Consider the following 26,375-nt stretch of genomic DNA (forward strand, 5'->3'; position numbering starts at 1 on the left):
AAATGTTTCAAATGGTGTCTCTTGACAGTGTGGTTTTGAAGTTCAATCTATAAATTTCAATAAGCAATAGACAAAGATATGAAATATCAATAAGTGAAGTTTCCATAGAAAGCATTAGATCAGACAAAATCATAATGTCTCTAGTTAAATGCCCAAGTCTATTCTTGTAGATGCTGAATACCTAGAACTCCTTCAACCACTGTTTAAGAGACAGAGTTACTACAATGATGTCCTTTTTCTCATTTATTTTTTACCAAGCATTTTTTTTAATACTATCAACATGATACCTCTTATGGATTAGTGGCTCAATAATTAAGAACTCTTGATGAATATCTCATATGTGTCATAATATACAAGTTTATTTAACATATTTTTTTTAATTATTTTTTTTCTCTTAAATGGGAGTAGTTTAGCACTTGGAAATGATTCAGCTTTATCCTGTCCTATTTTAGATGTTAGCTGGTCCATGAATTTCACAATGGCTTATATCTATTTTAATTACAATTATAAAAGACCAATTTAGTTGTATTTATACCCAGCAACTCTGTCTATAATGTTCTTAATTAAGCATTACTTTAGCAGATTTATTAACAGAAGCACTTTCCCCAATTTATTTCTTGGAGCCTAAGAGAAATTTCAGAATCAAATATATTTTTAAAACCCAGCAGATGGCAGTACAATGCTGGCTTTAAGATTAAGACCAATAACAAAAAGAAAAAAAAATGCTATTGAGCTTAAAGATTTTCCAAAAACTTTAAACTGTCATTGTTATTCTAATCATAAAGAAACACATTGAAATTCTCACATTGCTCAGAAAATTAAAAACATATGTAGTTATCCAATGGGCATATATTATTAGGATTGCACCTAAATTTTCCAAGTCAATTTCTAGAAGCAAAATATGTTTCTCGGTCCATCTTTATATTTAGCAATGTGGAAAGAAGCAGGTGAAGGACAGGACAGGCTGAGAGGTGCAAATTTATCAGATCCTGGTCAGAGTATGACATGGAATCCTTCAGGGGGATGTTTGCAACTTTCCCCCTAAGAAACTCTGACCCAAGAAGCTGTGGGAGGCAGGGGGGGATGATTTGGGAGAATGGCATTAAAATATGTATAATATCATCTAAGAAACAAAAGAAAATAATAAAAAAATAAAAGTATATAACATATTTAAAAAAAGAAGAAGAAGAAGCAAGGAGATAATGAACAGAAGAAAACCATTGGGTTTTCTTGTTCAATGTACTGTGGATTTTAAGTTTCATTTTACTATAAAATAGTTTTCATTGACAAATTTTGTTCTGCAGGATGCAAACCTTAACTTCAACTACTATATTTTCAAGTCATAAGTTTATAAGTAAATGAAGTGGCTATTAGATACTGTAGATGATGAGATATACATTTTAGCAAATTGCCCCACATTACACATAACAATCCTAGGAGGTGTAAATATTGGGGACTAAATGTCCAAACTGTAGCATTCATTTATCAAGATTAAAAATCAGCAAAGTAGGGGCTTCCCTGATGGCTCAGTGGTAAAGAATCTGCCTGCCAATCCAGGAGACACAGGTTTGGTCCCTGCTCCAGGAAGATCCAACATGCCTCAGAGCGACTAAGCCCATGCCCCACAGACACTGAGCCTGTGCTCTAGAGCCAGGGAGCCAGAACTACTGAAGTTCACGTGCCCTAAAGCCCATTCTCGCTCCACAATAAGAAAAGCCAGCACAATGAGAAGCCTGCAGTCTGCAACTAGAGAGCAGCCGCACTTGCCACAACTAGAGAAAGCCCGGGCAGCAGCAAAGACCCAGCACACACAACCAAAAGCAAATGAATAAATAGACAACCTTTTCAGAAAATCAACATAGTAAGCATCGTATTTAATATCTATGAAGAAATATGTATCATTTCTTCAAAACTTAAAACTATAAGATCAATTCATTAAATGAAATACATATTTTGGGGGAAGTTGAAATAATTATAAGTAAGCATATACTTACTTGGGCTTCCCTTGTGGCTCAGCTGCTAAAGAATCCGCCTGTAATGTAGGAGACCTGGGTTCGATCCCTGGGTTGGGAAGATTCCCTGAAGAAGGAAAAGGCTACCCACTCCAGTATAACTCCAGTATGCTGGTCTGGAAAATTCCATGGACTATACAGTCCATGGGTCTGCAAAGAGTCAGACACAACTGAGCGACTTTCACTTTCACTTTCAAGTATATACTTACCTAAATGACAAAGAATAATACATCATAACCTTTAAATTCAATTTTTTTTAAAGGAAATGTCTCAATAGAGTGCCCACCTGATTCAAGGCTGTGTGCTGATGCTCTAAAGTGCATAGCAATTGATTTATTTTGTGATGGAGAATTAAACTGTCCAGATGGCTCTGATGAAGACAATAAAACTTGTGGTAAGTGATTAACTTCCCTCCCTCACTGTGTATACACACACACACACACACACACACACACACACACAACCCTCAGGTGCCAGAAATTACCAGAGATTGAGATATACCCTTAGTCATGTTTATGATTTAAGACAAAAATCTAAAAGTAATATTAAGAATATTAATATTCTTAAATTTTGTCTTTAACTCAGGAATCATCACTCCTTAATTCAAATTGTTGCCTTTATTCAACTTTTGGCAAAGAAACAAAAAATAGGTAAAAAGTGTACTTGAGTTGTAGTTCTGTGAGTAAAGGAAATCAGTTAAGAGTAAGATCTTCATGTCTGTTAAACTAAATATCTGTTTTGTTTCATCTTTTGTAAATACTGGCATTTGTTTAGAGTGCTAATAGTTTTTTTAATCACTATTATTACTATTAGTTAACACTTAAGTAGCACTTAATAAATGCTGAACATAGCTGTAATTTAAACATGTAATTTAAATATGTAATTTAAACATATTTCTTTTTTGGCTTGTTTCTTCATTTTATTGCCTGGGTAATATAATGTATATATGACTGGTAAGTAATGTGAGGAACTATTTGAACAATTCTAACCTACAATTTGTTCTTGAAAAATTAAAGAGCAGGAATTGAGCAATTTTTTGGTATAGTTTATAATCAGTTTAAAAATTGACCGTGAGCACAGTTAGTTCCTGAAATGTGTAAAGGCTTTAGTTACAATTTACTTCACTTTATTTGTTATACTTTGCTCTTCTTTTTGATATTAATTGAAGACAAATACTCAAATACCAACTGAAGTTTTAAAAATTACCTATCCACTCAGGATATACTTGAAAAGATAGGCAGTTGGTCTGTTTCCCAGAACCAACTCAAAAACCAGCAACTTGACTAAAGTGTCTTCAACTAAGCACTCCTAGTTCAAATGTTCTTGGATAAAATTCAAACTTCAAAGTTTAACAGCATACTTTGAAGTGCTCTCAGAGCATACTGGAAGAAAGTGCAGGCTACAGAATATTTTTTAATCTATTTTATATAACTAAATTACTCAAAGAAGAAGAAAGCCATGTCTTTGTTTGCTCTGGTTTTCAGGCAGTTTAAAAACCTTTTCAGTGGGAATGTGATACAAGTGTGCCATCATGAGGTAATAGAGGTGATGTTCCCCCAATTTATATTTCAAAAATTACGTGTATCAGAGTGAGCCACATACCTTTAAGTCTATATGATGCTGATCACTAACTGTAAATGGGGAGAAACATCTAAGATGTGTAATCAGAAAATGAACCATACCTGTTATGTGCTCTCCACGGTTACAGAGTTTACAATTTTCATAACAAATTAGTATCCATGCATATCAAATAATAACCATAGAAATACACTATATGTGGAAACTTGTCCTGAAGTAAGTTATAAGGCCATGAATTATGTTTCTAAGTCACGCTAAACTCATGACATGAACTTCAGTTTTAGAACTGAAATCTCTAATTATGAGTATGTGTTTGCATTAAATACATAATCAAACTGCATTATTACTTTTCAATATCATGAAGGTTTTGTGTTAATTGAAACTTACTATCAATTCACCATCCAAGTCACTAACTTTCTGAAGCCTATAGATCCTTGTCTGTCATTTTTCTTGATTCTCTTTATTATTTGCACTTTAAAGTTAGCACTGTATCTATTTTTTTTTTTTTTTTTCAAAAACAAGTTAAAGTCTTTGTGGAATAAAGAAGAGAAAAAATCAATCAACTACTCTATCTTTATCCAGGATTTACTGTCATATAGGTTGTTTTATTCATTATTTGGATTCCCTGGTGGCTCAGATGGTAAAGAATCCACCCACAATGCAGGAGACCCCGGGTTCATATATTTAGTCAGATCCCTGGGGTGGGAAGATCCCTTGGAAAAGGAAATGGCAACCCACTCCTATATTTTTGCCTGGAGAGTTCCATTGCCAGAGGAGCCTGGTAGGCTACAGTTCATGGGGTCACAAAGCGTCAGACATGACTTAGCGACTAACATTTTCACTCTCACACTTTCATTCATTACTTAATCATAAATGATTGTGAGTACTTCACCTCAGCCCCACTTCAAACTTGTGCTCAAATTGTAGCATAATTTCTAGAATAAAGCCCTGTCCATCAATTTACATTCACTGAAAGATGATTTTAAGAAAACTATCTGTGTGAAATTGACCTATGCTCTCTCTTCTCTCCCTTATTCCTCCATCTGTGAGCTCTAATTCTAGTCGGTGTTATTAATAGAGTCATATTAATGTTAACTTCCTAAACAGCTTTCTTTTTAGGCTTTAGTTATTTAGGTTTTCATAACTTATAGCTGACGATAGCAGAACCAAGATTTCTTTAAACTGTTCTTTTCTTCTGATGAGGATTGAATCAGCAGGAAAGTTTACTTTTTAGCTGACCTGTGAGAAGAAAAAGTGCTGATCCATACCCTTCAGGCCAATGTTCAGGCCTATTTTGAAAGCTGGCAAGTGTCTCCAAAGGTTGTTTGTCTGTCTCATATGTACATGCAAAATAGACTTGAGTGGATGGGCAGAGATCACGTTTGATTTGTGTGTGTGTGTGTGTGAGATAGACACTCAGTCATGTCCAACTCTTTACTACCCTATGGACTGTAGCCCGCCAGGCTCTTCTGTCCCTGGAATTCTCCAGGAAAGAATAATACTGGAGTGGGTTGTCATGCCCTTTTCCAGTTTGATGTATATTCCTGGAGAATTCAGTGTACTGAGCAAACACACTACTAAAAAATAATGAACCAGCAGAGGGAGCCCTCAGTGGGTCCTAAGAACACACCTATATGAATCCCATTCCATTATACTCAATTTTGGATAGTGCAATAGAATGGCTGATAGTATAATATTGGACAGGCTCATTTATCTCCCACTGAGAGTTTTTTCCTAGCACCACACTAAAAAGCACTTTGTAGTCTAAAAAATTATAATCCTGAATACTTAGTAATCATACTCAGCCATGGCTGGGTTATATCTGTTTTTCCAGAAGTATGCCCTGCTTCATGTCTTATTGTAACATTCAGTTAGGTTCAGTCGCTCAGTCATGTCTGACTCTGCAACCCCAAAGACTGCAGCGTGCCAGGCTTCTCTGTCCATCACCAGCTCCCAGGGCTTGCTCAAACTCATGTCCATCGAGTCAGTGATGCCATCTAACCATCTCATCCTCTGTCATCCCCTTCTCCTCCTGCCTTCAATCTTTCCCAGCAGCAGGGTCTTTTCTAAGGAATCAGTTCTTCGCCTCAGGTGGCCAAATTATTGGGGCTTCAGCTTCAACATCAGCTGTTCAATGAGTATTCCTGACTGATTTCCTTTAGGATGAACTGGTTGCAGTCCAAGTGACTCTCAAGAGTCTTCCCCAACACCACAGTTCAAAAGCATCAATTCTTTGGCTGCAGCTTTCTTTATAGTCCAACTCTTACATCCAGACATGACTACTAGAAAAACCACAGCTTTGACTAGATGGATCTTTGTTGGCAAAGTGATGTCTCTGCTTTTTAAGATGCTGTCTAGGTTTGTCATAGCTGTTATAAGTAGCTCAATACTATTGTAACTTTATTTTAAATGCCTTCAGGAATGTTCTTCTTAATCTTTTCTCAAATGCAGAAATTCCCAAAGTTCCTTTAGAGCATAAATTGATCTATAGAGTATCCATTTCCACTAAAATTCAGCAACTTCATAGAAAACTGAACACACAAACTGATCGTGTCCTTAAGGGCAAACTAAATATTATGAAAGAGGAGAATGAAAGAGCTGGTTTAAAACTCAACATTCAAAAAACGAAGATCATGGCATCTGGTCCCATCACTTCATGGCAAATAGATGGGGAAACAATAGAAACAGTGACAGACTTTATTTTCTTGGGCTCCAAAATCACTGTGGATAGTGACTGCAGATATGAAATTCAAAGAAGTTGAATTGCTCCTTGCTCTTTGGAAAGAAAGCTGTGAGAAACCTAAAGAGCATATTAAAAAAAACATCACTTTGCTGACAAAGGTCCGTCTAGTCAAAGCTATAGTTTTTCCAGTAGTCTTGTATGGATGTGAGAGTTGGATCCTAAAGAAGGCTGAGCACTGAAGAATTGATACTTTTGAACTGTGATGTTGGAGAAGACTCTTGAGAGCCCCCTTGGACTGCAAGGAGATCAAACCAGTCAATTCTAAAGGAAATCAGTCCTGAATATTCATTGGAAGGACTGATGTTGAAGCTGAAACTCCAATACTTTGGCCACCTGCTGCGAAGAAATGACTCATTGGAAAAGACCCTGATGTTGGGAAAGATTGAAAGCGGGAGGAGAAGGGGACAACAAAGGACGAGGTGGTTGGATGGCATCACCAACTCGATGGACATGAGTTTGAGCAAGCTCTAGGAGATAGCAAAGGACAGGGAAGGCTGGTGTGCTGCAGTCCCTGGGGTTGCAAAGAGTCAGATATGGCTTAGTGACTGAACAACAACAAAAAATACTATGATAAGTAATCTTAACAATATAGGACAATTACAATTTATCACTGACAATATAATTCAAGAAAGGTGGCAAGAGGCTGTGCTCTGAAGCATTCAGGGTTCCAGTGCCTCCACCATACCTTCTGAGCCAAGTTCTCCCCTGGATTCTTTGCAACCTGCTGACAGACAATGGAAGAATGTTACAGAAGATCTTTTTATAAATCAGATCTGGAAATAAATACAATAATTTCCACCAAAGTTTATTAACCAGACTCTGTCATATGACCCATTTGGAGGTACGCAGTCTAGTCATGAACCTAGAAAGGGACTGAGTAAAGGTACAGCAGACATACAACCATCTTTGCCAACAGGGACATAATTCACTTTTTTTTTTAATTTATTAATCCTGTTGTGCAGCCCAAAGCTGTTGATACCTTTCCCCACAAATATGTAGTGAGTGGACGAAGCTGCTGCTGCTGCTGCTGCTAAGTCACTTCAGTTGTGTCCGACTCTGTGTAACCCTACAGACGGGAGCCCTTCAGGCTACACCGTCCCTGGGATTCTCCAGGCAGGAGCACTGGAGTAGGTTGCCATTTCCTTCTCCAATGTGTGAAAGTGAAAATTGAAAGTGAAGTCGTTCAGTTGTGTCTGACTCTTGGCGACCCCATGGACTGCAGCCTACCAGGCACCTCAGTCCATGGGATTTTCCAGACAAGAGTACTAGAGTGGGTTGCCATTGCCTTCTCCGGAGTGGACGAGGAGGATTACTAAAATATCAGCTTTGCAAATAGGATTTATACATTCTAAAACTGCTCTTGTTTTGTTCCCTTTTTCACTCCATATGTTTTTCCTTTTATTTCTCCTGTTTGTTGCGAAGTGCTATTGCAAATGTGATCTATATTATAATTTTAAAAACGCTGGATTGATGAAATTCTTTTAATTTCATTTCCTTTTTCATTTGCAGTCTCTCTCTCTCTCTCACACACACACACACACATGCACACACACACCCCTGCTTTTCAACGCAAAGAGATTTGAGTGATATCATTATGATAGCTTTATATATTGTAGTATTAAGATAATATTAGGTATTGGGTAAGACTGCCTGTCTTTGAAACATTGTTTATAAGCTGGGAGAACTTATGCTAGTTATTTAACCCTTCTGTACCTCAGTTTCCCCACCTAAAACATCATAAGTTTGTGGTGAAGAAAACATTAATACTTATGAAGTGACCTTAGGGAAAGGCCAGTACATAAGAAATACTCCACCAATGCTAGCAGCTGTATTTTATTGCTGGTAGGATTAATTGCTCTTCCTCACTGAGTTCCTGAGTATCATAGTTTAAATATAAACTATTTACAATAGTAGTGGATTTTCATGCATTGCCAATAATCTTGGAGTCCACATGTTTCTTTACAAACTGTGATTAAAAGGCTCCATATATCATTTAAAATACAAGCAGACATTATTCTTACTTTTATGATCAGTGAAGCTAAGGGATTAATAGTCTCATTTCTTTGGTGTGGTTTATGACAGACAGCTTTGAATGAACAAGGGAGTTTTTTTACAACTAGAAATTTGTTTAGTTCTGCCTTAAAAAGTCATATTTTCACTGTTTACTTTCAAATCATATAAACTAGCCTTAATTGTCCTTTTTGCTCCAGTAAGTATAACACACCAACTGAGTCTGTTCTCTCAACAAATCACAGATTTTTCCCTTTTATTTCCTGAAATTTGTGATATTAGGTTATTATCTTTTCTGTTCTTAATTTGTTCTTTTTTTCTTTCTTTTGTCACCTTCTGGGAACTAGGCTACAACAATCCCATTCATAATCCAATACAGTTAACTCCTAGGCCATTGTTCTTAACAGACTTTGAATCTTAACATGTACCTACTTTTTTTATGCCTTTACCTAATATGCCCAAAGTAGTAAAAAGTCAACCAAAATGCAAGATTTTTACCTAGATTTCTGTGTGCTGATCAATTTATTTCTTTTGTTCATGTAAAATATTTCATGTCACGTAATAGCTTGTATTTTATAATTTGACAGCATTTTTGTATAATGTTAGAATGGGCTTTTCCATCTATCAATTTAGGATTAGCTTATGCTAGCACTCAGATTGCAAGACCAGCAAGCTGATTTTGATAAATTTCCTTGATTTCCCTGCCCTCCATCAACACATCTGGCATATGAGGAATTAACAACATGCCAAAAGAGAAAGGACACATTTTAGAAGTCTTTATTTTAGAATATAATATCCATACAACTAAGTATACAGAAAATAACCTAAGAAAAACATTAATGTTATTTTTAATAGATATGATATATAGCAAGTATAAAATGAAAAGCTGTTAATTCATGACTCCTGGTTCATGCTTTCAACAAGGTTTACTCTAATTGGAAATGATTCATATGGAAACTAAGATCAGTAGTAATGCATGACATTGAAGAGAATGGCTTCCCAGGTGGTAAGTGGTAAAGAGTCCGCCTGCCAATGAGGGAGACGCAAGTGACACGGGTTCTATTCCTGGGTCAGGAAGTTCCCCTGAAGTAGGAAATGGCAACACAGTCCGATATTCTTGTCTGGAGAATTCCATGGACAGCAGAGCCTGGTGGGCTAGAGTCCACAGGGTTGCAGAGAGTCTGACACGGCTGAGTACTGAGCACTCCGACACTCTGATACTTTAACACTTTGACTTAACATAAATATATTCATGCTACACGAATTAAAAGAGAAAAGTGAGTTGCCATAGGAAGGAAAAACACATTCAGAGATCCTGAATGAAAATACTGAACTAGATTGTGAGTTCGTATAAAAGAAGCAAAAGTGAAGTCTAGAAGTTGTGTGCAGTAGTTTGAATGGAAAGTTCTCTTCAAGCCGCTTGCACCGTATGTTTCATTTGCCTGGTCATATTCTGACCATTTTCAGGAAGACAAATCACTTAGTACACATAGTTGAAACTCACTCTAGCTCCAACTTAATAGGGAAAATAAAATTAAGAACACAGTAGTCATTTGTTTAAATTGGAAGTTTGTAATTCAGATATACATATTTTTTACAAATGTGGAAGAATATACTAAAATGCAACTTAGTTATGGGTATTTAGAAATAGAATGCTTTTCTATTTTTATGGACTCTGATGGGCTGTGTAAAAGTATCTGAAAATAAGTAATAGATTTAAAACATGAAATTTGATCTACTTCCATTTGATCATTTTGGTTTTGTGAAATAGCCTCCTATAGATTTAGTCATGAGTGTTCTATGAAGATTCATTAGCGAATTTGAATCCCATTTCATTTGTGAAATGCTTCCAAGATGATTTTTGTCTGACATTAATTTTCTCTTTTTCACAGCCACAGCTTGTGATGGAAGATTTTTGTTGACTGGATCTTCTGGGTCCTTTGAGGCTCTGCATTATCCCAAGCCTTCTAATAATACAAGCGCTGTTTGTCGGTGGATTATACGGTAATAGTGAGTGAAGTCGCTCAGTAGTGTCCGACTCTTTGCAACCCCATGGACACCAGGCTCCTCCGTCCATGAGATTTTCTAGGCAAGAGTACTGGAGTGGGTTGCCATTTCCTTCTCCAGGGTACTTCCCAACCCAGGGATCGAACCCAGGTCTCCTACATTGCAGACAGACGCTTTATCATCTGAGCCAGCAGGGAAACCACCTTTTATTCCATGTACTTAAGTCATGAAGTCTTTCTCTGATGCAGGAAGTCTTAGCATCTTTAGTAATGCATTTATTTTCTAGATAGTTGTTTCCATTAGCTACAAAACAAAGTCTTCCCATCTGATATACTGTCCAAGAAGTTTCTCTCTCATTCTCAACCTTTTAAAAAGGAATTTTGCCCTATAAATGGGGCCATCTCACTGGGCTCTGTAGCAAGTTTTTTCTTTTTTCCCCCATATGGTTGTCACAAATCAAGTGCTACCAAAATGAACAGCACACCCGTGTATCTGTATATCACAAGAAACCGTATTTCCTTCAGCTGCATCCTGACTGCAGAATAGTTCCTTTCTCATTATGCTTTGTATCTGTATGAAATCTCCTATGCTGTGATTTGGTCATGCAGATCAAGATCTGGGACACCCTCTATACTCATCTTCTTTGCTGTATCTTGAAAAACACTTAGTTCACTTAATATATATTTGACCTCCAAGTCTTAATTCAGTTGATGAATGCAATCATGATAATCAAAATAATCAAACTGCTGATAACTGGTCTACCTTAATATATGCCTAAGCATTTTTCACAGAGGAGTGATGTTTCTCCCAGATATTCCAAGAGAAGTATCATCTGTACTCAAATAAATATAAGCAATACTGAAATAAGCTCATTGCAATCTTTTAAAGTGCAAAACTTCTCATAGCCTTAGATAGGTTAAGATGCAAGTAAATCTCCCCCCAAATATACAGTTGACCTTGAACAACAGAAGGCATAGAGATGCCAACACCCTGTGCAGTCAGAATCCGTGTAGAACATTACAGTTGGCCCTCTGTTCTGTAGTTCCCTATGGTTTGTGTAGTGTTGTAATATGCACTTTTCAAAAAAAAAAAATCCACATATAAGTGGACCCACATTCTTCAAACCAGTATTGTTCAAGAGTCAACTGTATATTTCCTACTAAGCCACTGAAATTTCCCCCCCACAGGAGTATTCAACACACATGCTTTGTGGAATTCACTTTGATAAATGAATCCTAGTTAGCTCATTTCTCTTAACAGCTGGAAGGGAGTTTGGTTTCCCATTCTGACCTACCATATATTTATTTTAATCATTATGATGACTTAATAGAAAATGGGAAATCGATATATCAACTGATTAAACAAGGTTGAAAGACAGAGCCTCAGGTTCTTGCCAAACAAGTGATAGGAAATGGCCCCGTAAATGCTCACATGAGTTCTTTTCCTGTGTAGACATATTGCAGAGAGGACATGAGGTATGAAGGGAAGATTGTTCTAAACACATTTACTTGGCATTATTCAGGGAACAAAGAACATGCTGTCCTGTTTAAATAATTTCTATTTTGGAGCTCAGCCCCATGTAAGTTATGTTATATAACTAGAAGCACACTTTCTTCTTGTCAGTGCTCTAAACAACATGTTGTTGCTGTTGTTTAGTCGCTAAGACGTGTCCAATTCTTGCTACCCCATGGAACATAGCTCACTAGGCTCCTTTGTCTATGGTATTTCCCAGGCAAGAATACTTGAGTAGGTTGTCATTTCCTTCTCCAGGGAATCTTCCTGACCCAGGGAACAAACCTATGTCTCCTGCATGGGCAGGCGGATTCTTTACAACTGAGCCACCTGGGAAGTACCTAAACAACACTCTATTTGTGTGCAAAAGATAAAATTTTGCATATTAAAAATGGCAGTTCTAAGTAACTCTCAACTGAAAATTTTTTAAAATTTAATATTTATTTAAAAATATTAGGACATCACTTCTGATAATCACATTTAAAAAGAAGATTTATAAATGGCTATTAGTACTATTTTTAGTACAATGAAAAAATATTCCATTCTTTACCTAAAATGTCAGCAGAGAGTCTTAGAAAAATCTTATATTACTTCCTTTAAAAAGGGAAATAAAATTAATTGTAACTGATCTATGATGCATTCCTAATTGCACAATGATTTCATCATGAAATCTTTGGAACTTTATTAATACTAAATAATAATAATTTAATTTTTATGTAATTAATATTTAATCACCCACCCTCCACTTCTTAGTAAAACTATGTCAAGTCTTCAGGGAAGTCTTATAAGCAGACCACAGTAAACAATATTATTTTCGCTACAATAGTAATATTATTTATGCATAATCAACATTATGTTAATTAAATATTTGTATGGTCTGTACTTTTAACTTCCTTTCAATGACTTAATTTTTAAAACTATTTTAAGAAATCCACCATTAATTACGGATGATTTTTAAAACCTACAAAATCTAAAATATTACTTTAAGTAAATACTGTCAGTTCAGTTCAGTTGCTCAGTCGTGTCCGACTCTTTGCGACCCCATGAATCGCAGCACACCAGGCCTCCCTGTCCATCACCAACCCCAGGAGTTCACTCAGACTCACGTCCATCGAGTCAGTGATGCCATCCAGCCATCTCATCCTCTGTCGTCCCCTTCTCCTCCTGCCCCCAATCCCTCCCAGCATCAGAGTCTTTTCCAATGAGTCAACTCTTCGCATGAGGTGGCCAAAGGACTGGAGTTTCAGCTTTAGCATCATTCCTTCCAAAGAAATCCCAGGGCTGATCTCCTTCAGAATGGACTGGTTGGATCTCCTTGCAGTCCAAGGGACTCTCAAGAGTCTTCTCCAACACCACAGTTCAAAAACATCAATTCTTCGGCACTCAGCCTTCTTCACAGTCCAACTCTCACATCCATACATGACCACTGGAAAAACTATAGCCTTGACTAGACGGAACTTTGTTGGCAAAGTAATGTCTCTGCTTTTCAAGATGCTATCTAGGTTGGTCATAACTTTTCTTCCAAGGAGTAAGCATCTTTTAATTTCATGGCTGCAGTCACCATCTGCGGTGATTTTGGAGCCCAGAAAAATAAAGTCTGACACTATTTCCCCTGTTTTCCCATCTATTTGCCATGAAGTGATGGGACCAGATGCCATGATCTTCGTTTTCTGAATGTTGAGCTTTAAGCCAACTTTTTCACTCTCCTCTTTCACCTTCATCAAGAGGCTTTTAGTTCCTCTTCACTTTCTGCCATAAGGGTGGTGTCATCTGCATATCTGAGGTTATTGATATTTCTCCCAGCAATCTTGATTCCAGCTTGTGCTTCTTCCAGCCCAGCATTTCTCATGATGTACTCTGCATATAAGTTAAATAAGCAGGGTGACAATATACAGCCTTGATGTACTCCTTTTCCTATTTGGAACCAGTCTGTTGTTCCATGTCCAGTTCTAACTGTTGCTTTTTGACCTGCATACAAATTTCTCAAGAGGCAGGTCAGGTGGTCTGGTATTCCCATCTCTTTCAGAATTTTCCACAGTTTATTGTGATACACACAGTAAATACTGTACTGCAACATAAAAATTTATTTAAAAGTATATAAATTTTCTAAGTGTATTTTCTTCTCCAAACTGATTATTACATTAGATGGTGGTTTGTTTTTCCTAATGGTGATCAAAGTAGGGTATGAAAGTAATAATGTTTCTTACAAGCTTGAAGACCCAGGAGCCAGTCGAGAAATGGTTATGATACAGTTAAGCTATATTTTGGAATTATATTAAGGCCCCGTGTAGCAGAGTGTCAGTGATGAAGGATGTGAGTGCTGAAGACAGTCTGTGTGGCTTCAAACCTGGCCTCCTCACATTCAATATCTACGATCTCAGGCAAATGACTAAATCTCTTAGACTCAAAATTTCTACATCTGTAGGGGTCAGGGCCTCTAACTACAGGGGTCAAAGTCATCATGAACTGTAAAACACTTAGGTCTCTATTAGGCGCTCAATAAAAGTGGGCTTTAAGAAGAGTAGCTATTGATACAAAAATGTAAAATATAAAAATGACATTTAGAAAAGTACCCTTTCCCTTAAAAAATTCATAAGGTAGCTATGGCTAAAATTACCAATTAATCTCACCTTTATAAATGCCTGTGTTTTATTGCAAGTAATTTGAGTTTTCTGAATCAGAAGTAGAACACAGTATGCACTCATTTCTCTCCTCCGCCTTCAGTTATCTATTTTGAAAAAAGTAAAGGGCTTTGGAACACAGTTTCTTAGGGAGCTTTTCTTGATCCCTTAGTTTCAAGGCTTAAAAACAACATCAATTGTTGAAAAAAAGAATCACTATTTTCTTGCCTGGAAACACCAAAACTTTCATTAAAGAACAGAAATCATCCTGAGGGGGCTGCTTATTTCTTCTTCCTCTGTCTTCTTCTTTGATGTTGGATTCCCTACAGGTCTCACTCGCAAGCTCACTTCCCCCAGTCCCTGAAGAGGCCTTTAGTTGGTGGAATTCTTCTAAACAGCTGCCACCACCTGCTTTGTTCTTCTCTCAGTCTGGGCTGGGAAGAGCTCATGCTCCTCATATTGATCTCCTCTCACCTCTGTCAACCTCCTGTGGACATCTGAGGGTAGCCCATGAGCGCAGCATCCTCTGTATCTGCCCATCTTCCTATAAAAATACACATCCCCTAATCCACTCCAGAACCACTGAATCTGATATCCACAATTGAAGTCCACATGTCAGTATTTAAAATAATAAGCAACCTGCCAGTGCTCTACCCTCACTTTCCAGGCAATAAACACTGGTCAGATCCAAAAACCTAGATTTCTGTTTAGATGTCTTTTAATCCTGCACTGCTGGTCATGGCCATTTCAGTGTTGTCAATCCCACTCATTGAAGACTAAACCCTAGTCCTGCCTCCAGCGCATCATTAGGAATCTTATGCAATGAGGTAGTGCTCCAATTTGACATTTTCCTACCATGAAATTCAGAGTTTCAAAATTAACTATATTTGTTTTTTCTTTTACTTTCAAATAAAGATTTTATTTTATTAATTTTATTTTTATTATATTTTTAATTTAATTTTATTTTTTACATTGATTAAGACTTTAGTACAATCCTAAATAGAATTGATAATATCAAAATTTTTTTATTTCTGATGTTATTAAAGGTTAAAAGTGTGTTAGTCTTAATTTTTTTTCTTTTAATTTTTAATTTTTTTCCTTTATCATTGTTATTTTATTTGTGATGAATGTCCCCAGTTTCTCAATTGACTGAGTATTACTGATAACTTACCAAAAATCTGAACTTGCCATGCCCCTGGCCAGGAATCCTGGTTCATTCAGTAGCCTCCACAGTCAGCCTCTGAAGTCAAGAGTCTTTTCAGTCTTCTTGTCTTTGGAGATTAGCCATCTCCCTATTTTCAGCCCTTTCAGTATTTAGCCAGCTTCAACATTATCACCCATGCTTTACTCTGCTGTTCAGCTTCCTCCTTTGTGAAGAGTTCAGGGGAACATTGTTCCTCCAAAACACTAAAGAATTATTGACATTTCTGATCTCACAGTTCAGTGAAACAATGTAATTATAAACAGACATTGCCCTAGATACATTTCCTCAATCTGAAAATTAAAATTTGAACACTTTCCCCACAGAGTATTCAACATAATGTAGATCAGCCATTGGCAGTTTGATTATTGTGATCATCATAACAACTGAACCATTCAACCAAATCAAGAGTTTAGAGATCAAATATATAGCAACTGATCCAAATTTTATTCAAGACTTAGCAAAAAGGATGTATATAAAGGGTATTCCCAACTTTTAATTTGCCATGAATAAATCACACCATAGGAGATTTTCATACAGATGAGAAAAGAAATTTTCTATAGTCAGGAATGATTCACCTTTGTTCCTGCACAGATGTATCAATTTAACAATGAAGTGAAATGAATGAAAATTCCAGAATTCAGTTTAGAAGTTGCATACCCTGCGTGACTGCAAAGCCAAGAACAGCTGCAAGAAATGGGCAAGAAGATTAAGCTTTAACCTCCATCAGCACTTCCCCCAACACAGCACAGCCCAACACAGGTCTTAACTCTCTACTTCTTCCTTGGAAGGAAAGAAAAGGGTGGAACATGCATCCAGTGTCCCAACTTTTCCAAGAGTTTCCAAAGGAACTAGTTTCTGTTCTCGTATGTATCACTAATGGACCTGGCATTGTTTGAATGCCTGAGAGATACTGAGAACAAATAGGAGTGGGTGCAGCTTGCTATGATCAGCAGGACTTGATACCATTAGGAAAAGATGAACAAATCAAGGCTTCTCCCTAAAGATGAAAAGAAAGAATTGCAGGAAGTTCCCAACATTCTAGCTATTTCAGCAACTTCCCCAGCAACTGGTGTGTACCTTGCATGAATGGGAAGCTGATGAACCAGCACAATTTGCATGACCTGGTGGCTGCAGAGAATAAGGGAGAGTGGGGTGACTTGCTGTGGTAGGAAGAGAAAACGTGCAGCCCACATTACAGACACCAGAGAGAGTAAGAAACAGAAACCACCAAAGAAGAAACCTGCCAGCCTCTTGTTGTTCTTCAGTGGCTCAGTTGTGTCTGACTCTTTGTGACCCCAGGGACTGCAGCACCCCAGGCTTCCCTGTCCTTCACTATCTCCTGGAGCTTGCTCAGACTCATGTCCTGTGAGTCAGTGATGCCATCCAGCCATCACATCCTCTGTCATCCCCTTCTCCTCCTGCCTTCAATCTTTCCCAGCATCAGAACCTTTTCCAAAGAGTCGGCTTTCTGCACCAAGTGGCCAAAATATTGGAGCTTCAGCTTCAGCATCAGTCCTTCCAATGAGTACTCAGGGTTGATTTCCTTTAGGATTGACTGGCTTGATCTCCTTGCAGTCCAAGAGACTCACAAGAATCTTCTCCAACAACACAGTTTAAAAGTATCAATTCTTCAGCATTCAGCCTTCTTTAGGGTCCAACTCTCACATCTGTACAAGATCACTGGTTAAACCATAGCTTAGACTATACGGACCTCTGTTGGCAGAGTCATGTCTCTGCTTTCTAATACACTGTACCGGATTGTCATAGCTTTTCTTTCAAGGAGCAAGAGTCTTTTAATTTCTTGACTGCAGTCACTGTCTGCAGTTATTTTGGAGCCCAAGAAAATAAAGTCTGTCACTGTTTCCATTGTTTCCCCATCTATTTGCCATGAATTGACGGAATCAGATACCTTGATCTTAACTTTTTTGAATGTTGAGTTTTAAGAGTTGTAAGCCAGCTTTTTCACTCTCCTCTTTCACCTTCATCAAGAGGTTCTTTAGTTCCCCTTTGTTTTCTGCTATAAGGGTGGTATCATCTGTATATATGAGGTTATTGATATTTCTCCCAGCAGTCTTGATTTCAGCTTGTGCTTTATCCAGCCTGGCATTTCACATGATGTACTCTGCATAGAAGTTAAATAAACAGGGTGACAATATACAGACTTGACACACTCCTTTCCCAATTTGAAACCAGTCTGTTGTTCCATATTCAGTTCTAACTGTTGCTTCCTGACCTACATAGGGGTTTCTCAGGAGGCAGGTAAGGTGGTCTGGTATTGCCATCTCTTTAAGAATTTTCCACAGTTTGTTGTGAGCCACACGGACAAAGGCTTAGCATAGTCAATGAAGCAGAAGTAGATGTGGTTTTTTTTTGAATTCTCTTGTGTTTTCTGTGATCCAACAAATGTTGACAATTTGATCTCTGGTTTCTTTGCCTTTTCTAGATCCAGTTTGTATATCTGGAAGTTCTCAGTTCACTTACTGTTGAAACCTGCCTTGGTGGAATTTGAGCATGACCTTGCTAGCATGTGAAATGAGTGCAGTTGTGCAGTAGTTTGAGCATTTTTTGGCATTGCCTTTCTTTGGTATTGTGAACCTCTGATTGCTTTGGAATAGTCAACGGGGATCTCAGAAAATCAAAAAAGAAATTAGAAAATATATTGAAGCAAATGAAAACAAGCAAAAAAAAAAAAAAAACCTTATGGGAATAGAGAAAAAGCAGTGTGAAGTGGGATAACCTAGAAGAAAGGGATAAATTCCTAGAACCATATGATCTATTCAGATTGAATTATAAAGAAACACAAAGATCTCGGCAGACCAATTACTATTAAGAAAATTGAGCCAGTAACCAAAGACCACTCAACAAAATACTGCAACACAGTGGTTTTACTAGTGAATTCTACCAAATATTTAAAGATGAATTCATACTAATCTTTCTCAAATTCTTCCATAACTTAAAAAATAAGAATGTTTACTCTGGTACCAAAGCCATAGAAAGTCACCTGAAGAAAAGAAAACTCTAGTCCAAGACCCCTGACAAATATTAACATAAATTCACAAATCCTTGAGTAAAATACCAGCAAACCACATGCAATGGCAAATTAAAAGAATCATACACCATCACCAAGTGAGGTTCATCTCTGGAATGCAAGGATGTTTCAATATATAAAAATCTGTCCATTGATATACAATTATTAACAGATTGAAAGATAAAAATCACAGGATATACTCAATAGATGCAGATAAAGCTCTTGACAAAATTCAATAGTCTTTCATGATAAAAAAATAAACATACAATAAACTAGGAATAGAAGAAAATTACCTAAATAGAACAAAGGCCGTATAAGAAAAGGCCCAGATTGATATCATACTCAGTTCAGTTCAATTCAGTTCACTTCAGTCACTCAATTGTGTCCGACTCTTTGCAATCCCATGAATTGCAGCATGCTAGGCCTCCCTGTCTATCACCAACTCCTGGAGTTCACTCAGACTCACGTCCATCAAGTCAGTGATGCCATCCAGCCATCTCATCCTCTGTCGTTCCCTTCTCCTCTTGCCCCCAATCCCTCTCAGCATCAGAGTCTTTTCCAAGGAGTCAACTCTTTGCATGAGGTGGCCAAAGTACTGGAGTTTAAGCTTTAGCATCATTACTTCCAAAGAACACCCAAGACTGATCTTTAGAATGGACTGATTGGATCTCCTCTCAGTCCAAGGGACTTTCAAAAGTCTTCTCCAACACCACAGTTCAAAAGCATCAGTTCTTCGGTGCTCAGCTTTCTTCACAGTCCAACTCTCATATCCATACATGACCACTGGAAAAACCATAGCCTTGACTAAACGGACCTTTGTTGGCAAAGTAATGTCTCTGTTTTTCAATATGCTGTCTAGGTTGGCCATAACTTTCCTTCCAAGGAGTAAGCGTCTTTTAATTTCATGGCTGATATCACTATCTGCAGTGATTTTGGAGCCCAGAAAAATAAAGTCTGACACTGTTTCCCCATCTATTTGCCATGAAGTGATGGGACTGGATGCCATGATCTTAGTTTTCTGAATGTTGAGCTTTAAGCCAACTTTTCACTCTCCTCTTTCACTTTCATCAAGAGGCTTTTGAGTTTCTCTTCACTTTCTGCCATAAGGGTGGTGTCATCTGCATATCTGAGGTTATTGATATTTCTCCCGGCAATCTTGACTCCAGCTTGTGCTTCTTCCAGCCCAGCGTTTCTCATGATGTACTCTGCATATAAGTTAAATAAGCAGGGTGACAATAAACAGCCTTGACATATTCCTTTTCCTATTTGGAACCAGTCTGTTGTTCCATGTCCAGTTCTAACTGTTGCTTCCTGACCTGCATATAGGTTTCTCAAGAGGCATACTAACTGATGAAAAAGTAAAGACTTTTCCTCTAAGATCAGGAATAAAACAAGGATGCCCCCTCTCACCACTTTTATTTAACATAGTACTGGAAGTTCCAGGCAGAACAATTAAGCAAGAAAAAAAATGCAGTGTATCCAAATAAGAAAGGAAGATGTAAAAATATCTGTTCACAGAGGATAAGATCTTATATATAGAAAACCATAAATGTCACAAAAAAAAAGAGAAAAAATATTGAGTAATAAAATAATTAAGAAAAGTTACAGGATACAAAAATTCACATAGAAAGATCACTTGTGTTTCTACACACTAATTATGCAAAAAGAAAATCAAGAAAATAATCCCATTTACAATAGCAGTGAAAAGAATAAAGTATAATACTTACAAAATAAACTTAATCAAGGAGGTAGAAGTTTTAAACAGTGAAAATAATTAAACATGGCTGACGTAATTTAAAGACAAATGGAAAGGCATGTCACATTCATGAATTGGAAGCTAATGTCATTAAAATATAGTAACATAATATAATAATGTCCATATTACTGAAAATGACCTACAAGTTTATCACAATCCCTATCAAAGTCCCAGTGACTTTAAAAATACTTGGAAAAAAGAATCCTAAAATTCACATTGAATCACAAAGGACCCAAAATAGCTAAAACAATTTTGAGAAAGAGAACAAAGTCTCACATCTTGATTTCAAACTATATTACAAAGCTATGGTAATCAGTAAGTATGCCGCTGCTAAGTCGCTTCAGTCGTGTCTGACTCTGTACGACCCCATAGATGGCAGCCCACCAGGATCCCTGTCCCTGGGATTCTCCAAGCAAGAACACTGGAGTGGGTTGCCATTTCCTTCTCCAGTAAGTATAGTTCCAGCATAAAAATAGACATAAAGCCCAATGAAGAAGAACAGAGAGGACAGAAATAGCCCACAGATATATGATCAAATCATCTTTAACAAGGATGGAAAAACCACACGATGGGGAAACAGCTTTCTCTTCAACAAATGGTGTTGGTAAAATGAGATATTCTAATGCAGAACAAAATTTACCTTTATCGTACACCATACACAAAACCAACTCATAATTAATTAAAGGTTTAAATGTAAGACCTGAAATTATAAATCTCATAGAAGAAAATATGTAAGAAAAACTTCATAGCTTTGGTCTTCACAATGATTTCCTGAATTTGTAAACAAAAGCACAGGCAACAAAAGCAAAATCAACAAATGGCAGTACATCTCATTCAAAACCTTCCGTACAGTAAAAGAAACAGTAACATGAAAAGGCAACCTGAGGAATGCAAGAAAATATTTGCAAACCATTTTCTAATAAGGAGTTAATATCCAAAATATATAAGGAACTCCTTCAAAGGCTCAATAGCAAAATAAACTAAATAAACTTTGGACAAAGGTCTCAATAGATATTTCTTTTTTATTTTAATTTTTTTTTAGATATTTCTTTTTTAAAAACATACAAATGGCCAACAGGCATTGCTCAACCTCGATAATCATCATGGAAATGCAAATCAAAATAATAATGGTCATTATTTAAAAAAATCAGAACATTATAAATATTGGTGAGGATGTGGAAAAACTGGAACACTTGTGTGCTGTTAATTGGAATGTAAAATAGTATAGTCATTATAGAAAGCAGTATGAAATTTCCCTAAAGACATAAAAATAGAACGACTATATGATCTAGCAATCTGATTTCTTTGAGTATTTATTCAAAAGAATTGAAATCAAGATCTCTAAAAGATACACAGTCCCATGTTCATTATAGCATTATTCACAATAGCCAAGAGGTAGATACAGCCTAAATTAGAAACAGCCTAAACAGCCTAAAACATGTATTACTAGCCTAAATTTTTATTGACACTAGCCTAAATTTTTAAAGAAACTATGGTTTCACTTTATATACAGTGGAATATTATTCAGTCATTAAAAGAGGGAAATCCTATCTTTACAGCAGAAGAAAAACCTGTGATACCATGGTTGCACCTTAAGGACATTATACTAAGTGAAATAAACCAGTCACAGGAGGACAAATCTTGCATGATTTCACTTACATGAAGTATCTAAAGCATTCAAAATCATAGAGACAGAAAGTAGAACAGTGCAAACAGTGGGGAGTTACTGATCAATGGATACAGAGTTTCAGTCATGCAAATTAAAAGAGTTCCAGAGAGCTGAAGTACGATATTGTGTTACAAATACCATTCTTTACATTTAAATATTTGCTGAGTGTCCATCACAAGTTATATATTTTTATTACAATTGGAATAATACATTCAAATTTGAGAATGCATTGAGTTGTGCCAACTGTTAAATGTGTAATAATCTATTTATTTTTTGCTTTTAATTTAGTGTAAACCAAGGACTTTCCATTCAACTGAACTTCGATTATTTTAATACATATTATGCAGATGTATTAAATATTTATGAAGGAATGGGTTCAAGCAAGATTTTAAGAGGTAAGTTAAAGCAAATATACAGTCCATTATCAAAATGAAAATATGTACAAAATTTATGGAGTAGATTGTGCTTTCGCTTTGATTTTGAGCTGAATATGAATTTGTACTTTGTTTCTAAAAGGAAAAACTGATCTTCATTATAAAAATTAATAATTTAGTGCTCTGTGTAATCAATCTTCTTAGTAATAAAAGAGATATTGTTTCACATGATCCCCTTCATGTGGAATTTTACTCTACCCCGTGTTACTTCTCATTAAGCAAAATTCAAACAAACCCTAAAAATGACTATTTTTCTTCAACATTTGATTTTTTTTTCTCTTTTTAATATGCACTCTGGTTCTCTGGCTCTTTCAGGACTATTACCAGTAAAATGGATAACACAATGACTAGATCAAGATATAAGCGCTTTAAATGGATGGTGTGGATGGTATTGTGCAACCATTTGTCATTGTGAACATAGACATCAGTGGGAGCTGAGAAAAGGCAGGGAAAGCACTAATAATATATGTGTGGCTACCCCACTTTATACCATCTGGTCCCCAAATGCATAGACCTATTCATGGTAGCCAAAAAAATGGGAGTGAAAATAAAATAGGTATGAAGGAGGAAATAAAATAAGGATGAATGTGGCAGTGAAATCCAGGGAATAACTAGTTTTCCTCACACTTTTGAGAAATAATCAAGTGCAGAGCTAAGATGAGGTTACAAGTGGTATCTCTTATTAAAGTTTGAATAATAGCTACATATATTCATGAATGCCAAGTCATTTCAGTCGTGTCTGACTCTTTGCGATCCTATGGACTGTAGCCCTCTAGGCTTCTCTGTCCATGGAATTCTCCAGGCAAGAATGCTCGAGTGGGTTGCCATGCCCTCCTCCAGGGGAGCTTCCTGACTCAAGGATTGGATCTGTGTTTCCTGCAGCTCCTGCATTGCAGGTGGATTCTTTACCACTGAGCCACCAGTATAGCTGAGCTGTATATATATATATATATATATATATATATATATATATATATATAATTTTGGATTTTAAATTGCAATTATGAGTAATGAAAAGTAGATCCTATCTAACACATGCTTTGATTGACTTATTGATCTGAGAAATATTTGAGCATATGATAATAACATATACCTTTTTACTGGGTGCTTTCAATATGGAACTCAACATACTGAGTGCTCTTTGTGGATACCTTATTTAACATTTTTAATAAATCTGAAAAATATGCATTACATGAGAGGAAAGTGATGTCCAAGAAGTTAAATGATGCCAAGTCCACAAAGGTAGTTAGTGTTGGAGATAGAAATCAGACCCAAACACTCTCGACTTCAAACACAGTGTATTAATTTATTGTGCTTTAAAAGCTCCAAGTACAAATATAATAATGAGTATACATAAAACAGATGAACTCATGGCAAGTTACATTTGGCTTAAATAAATGGGCCAGTCATTTCATAATCTACTTATTTCTGTAGTTGATAAATCAGGTTCATTCAAATTATGTCAACATAAATATTTACATAGCTGAATAAATAAGCCAGGTCATATAAATTTCTCCAAGGGCTAATGTGATGTTAATAATAAAATTTAGCATGCTTTGATCACTTGAAATATTCAAAGTAGTGTAATCATTACCTTAACTCAAAAAAATGCTCCTGTGAACCATATTATGTAGGTGCTGTTACAATCTTTATTTTATGAATGATAAAAACTAAATTCATAGAGGTTAACTGGCCAAAAGTGGTAGGTGAAATTACCCTCATGCTCTCTTCTCTTCAGCTACAATTTGCCTGAATGCTATTTTTACTTATTTTCACATGCTTAGATCATCAGAAATATATAACAAAATCTTCGAGTCATTAGATATAGTGATATGAATAATGCATAAATAATTATCACAAATATCCAATAAGAAAACTAAATATCCAAATAGAAAATAGAAAAAAAAAATAAGAAAATTAATTTAAATTATAATAAATAGGTAGTTGTTTAGTTTTTAGGGTCTTTTTGAAATATGAAAATATTTCAATGTTTTTTAAATTAAATATATTAATTTAACTTGAAAAAATATGAGAAATGGTATTGTTATTATAATTACACTTTACATTTTAAAATAATACCTTGTTGAAGATAGGTAAAACTATCTTACCTCTAGATTCTAGCACATGCCTGATATATTGTAAAAACTTTGTATTTTTTAATTTAAAGTAAAATCTACAGGTTGATATGGTATATAATAGTTAATCAATGGACACCAATAACATTTCTTGCAGTTTTAAAGGTATTTTGTTTTTTAAATATGCTGATACTTTTATCTATTTTCTAAATATTTCAGTAAGTTTCTTTCTGTGAGAAATATGTACAAATTCACTTTTATTAAATTACAATTCAGAATAAAGATAATTACCTTTATAACATGGAAATAAACAGATATTTTAATTAAATCAATGAAAATAAGATTATATAATTAAATTATAAGAAAACACAAGTTTCCAGTACCATAAAATAGCTATTGCATACTTGATTAGGAATATGTCAGTATAAACAAATTTTAAAGGCATTTTTCAGTCATTTTTATATAAAGTCATGATGTAAAAGTTCTCCTGTGGAAAGTTTCAGAGGAAGATGGGCATTTCGTAAAGACAGACAATATCGAGAGCAGTAGGAAGTATTTGGAAATACTTATTTCCAAGTAAGTATGGGAATCAGGGTAAATTAGAATAAATTAACAGGATAGTTAAAAAATGTTTTCTTTATGTTGTGGTTATAAAGCTACAATATTAAATTCATTAGTGTTAATTGTTATCAGTGCTGGGTATTGAAATGGTTCAGTTCAGTTCAGTCGCTCAGTCATGTCCGACTCTGCAAGCCCATGGACTGCAGCATGTCAGGCCTCCCTGTCCATCACCAACTCCTAGAGTTTACTCAAACTCATGTCCATTGAGTCGATGATGCCATACAACCATCTCATTCTCTGTCTCCCCCTTCTCCTCCCACCTTAAATCTTTCCCAGCATCAAGGTCTTTTGCAATGAGTGAGTCATTTGCATCAGGTGGCCAAAGTATTGGAGTTTCAACTTCAACATCAGTCCTTCCAATGAACACTCAGGACAGATCTCCTTTAGGATGGACTGGTTGCATTTTCTTACAGTCCAAGTGACTCTCGAGTCTTCTCCAACACCACAGTTCAAAAGTATCAACTCTTCAGTGCTCAGCTTTCTTCACAGTTCAACTCACACATCCATACATGACTACTGGAAAAACCATAGCCACGACTAGACGGACCTTTGTTGGCAAAGTAATGCCTCTGCTTTTTAATGTGCTGTCTAGGTTGGTCATAATTTTCTGTCCAAGGAGAAAGCATCTTTTAATTTCATGGCTGCAGTCACCATCTACAGTGATTTTGGAGCCCCAGAAAATAAAGTCTGTCACTGTTTCCACTGTTTCCCCATTTTTGCCATGAAGTGATGCAACCAGATGCCATGATCTTAGTTTTCCGAATGTTGAGCTTTAAGCCAACTTTTTTACTCTCCTCTTCCACTTTCATCAAGAGGCTCTTTATTTCCTCTTCGCTTTCTGTCATAAGGGTGGTGTCATCCGCGTATCTGAGATTTTTTATATTTCTCCCGGCAATCTTGATTCCAGTTTGTGATTCATCCAGTCCAGGGTTTTTCATGAGGTACTCTGCATATAAGTTAAATAAGCAGGGTGACAATATACAGCCTTGACATACTCCTTTTCCTATTTGGAACCAGTCTGTTGTTCCATGTCCAGTTCTAAGTGTTGCTCTCTGATCTGTATATAAATTTCTCAAGAGGCAGGTGAAGCAGTCTGGTATTCCCA

At 36.3% G+C, this 26,375-nt stretch overlaps 1 protein-coding gene across 5 annotated transcripts in view; it reads left to right on the forward strand.

The window, feature by feature from the left end:
• TMPRSS15 (transmembrane serine protease 15) overlaps positions 1-26,375 on the forward strand; it is a 143,387-nt gene that overhangs the window by 25,936 nt on the left and 91,076 nt on the right. For all 5 annotated transcript variants that reach the window (XM_027545313.1, XM_027545442.1, XM_027545383.1 and 2 more), the window contains 3 exons: positions 2,275-2,406; positions 10,236-10,347; positions 22,429-22,535. In XM_027545313.1, coding sequence (XP_027401114.1) covers positions 2,275-2,406; positions 10,236-10,347; positions 22,429-22,535 — 351 coding nt within the window. The remainder of the gene's footprint in view (positions 1-2,274; positions 2,407-10,235; positions 10,348-22,428; positions 22,536-26,375) is intronic.

Source organism: Bos indicus x Bos taurus, chromosome 1 (genome assembly GCF_003369695.1).
Source record: "Bos indicus x Bos taurus breed Angus x Brahman F1 hybrid chromosome 1, Bos_hybrid_MaternalHap_v2.0, whole genome shotgun sequence".
In the NCBI taxonomy this organism is placed as follows: domain Eukaryota; kingdom Metazoa; phylum Chordata; class Mammalia; order Artiodactyla; family Bovidae; genus Bos; species Bos indicus x Bos taurus.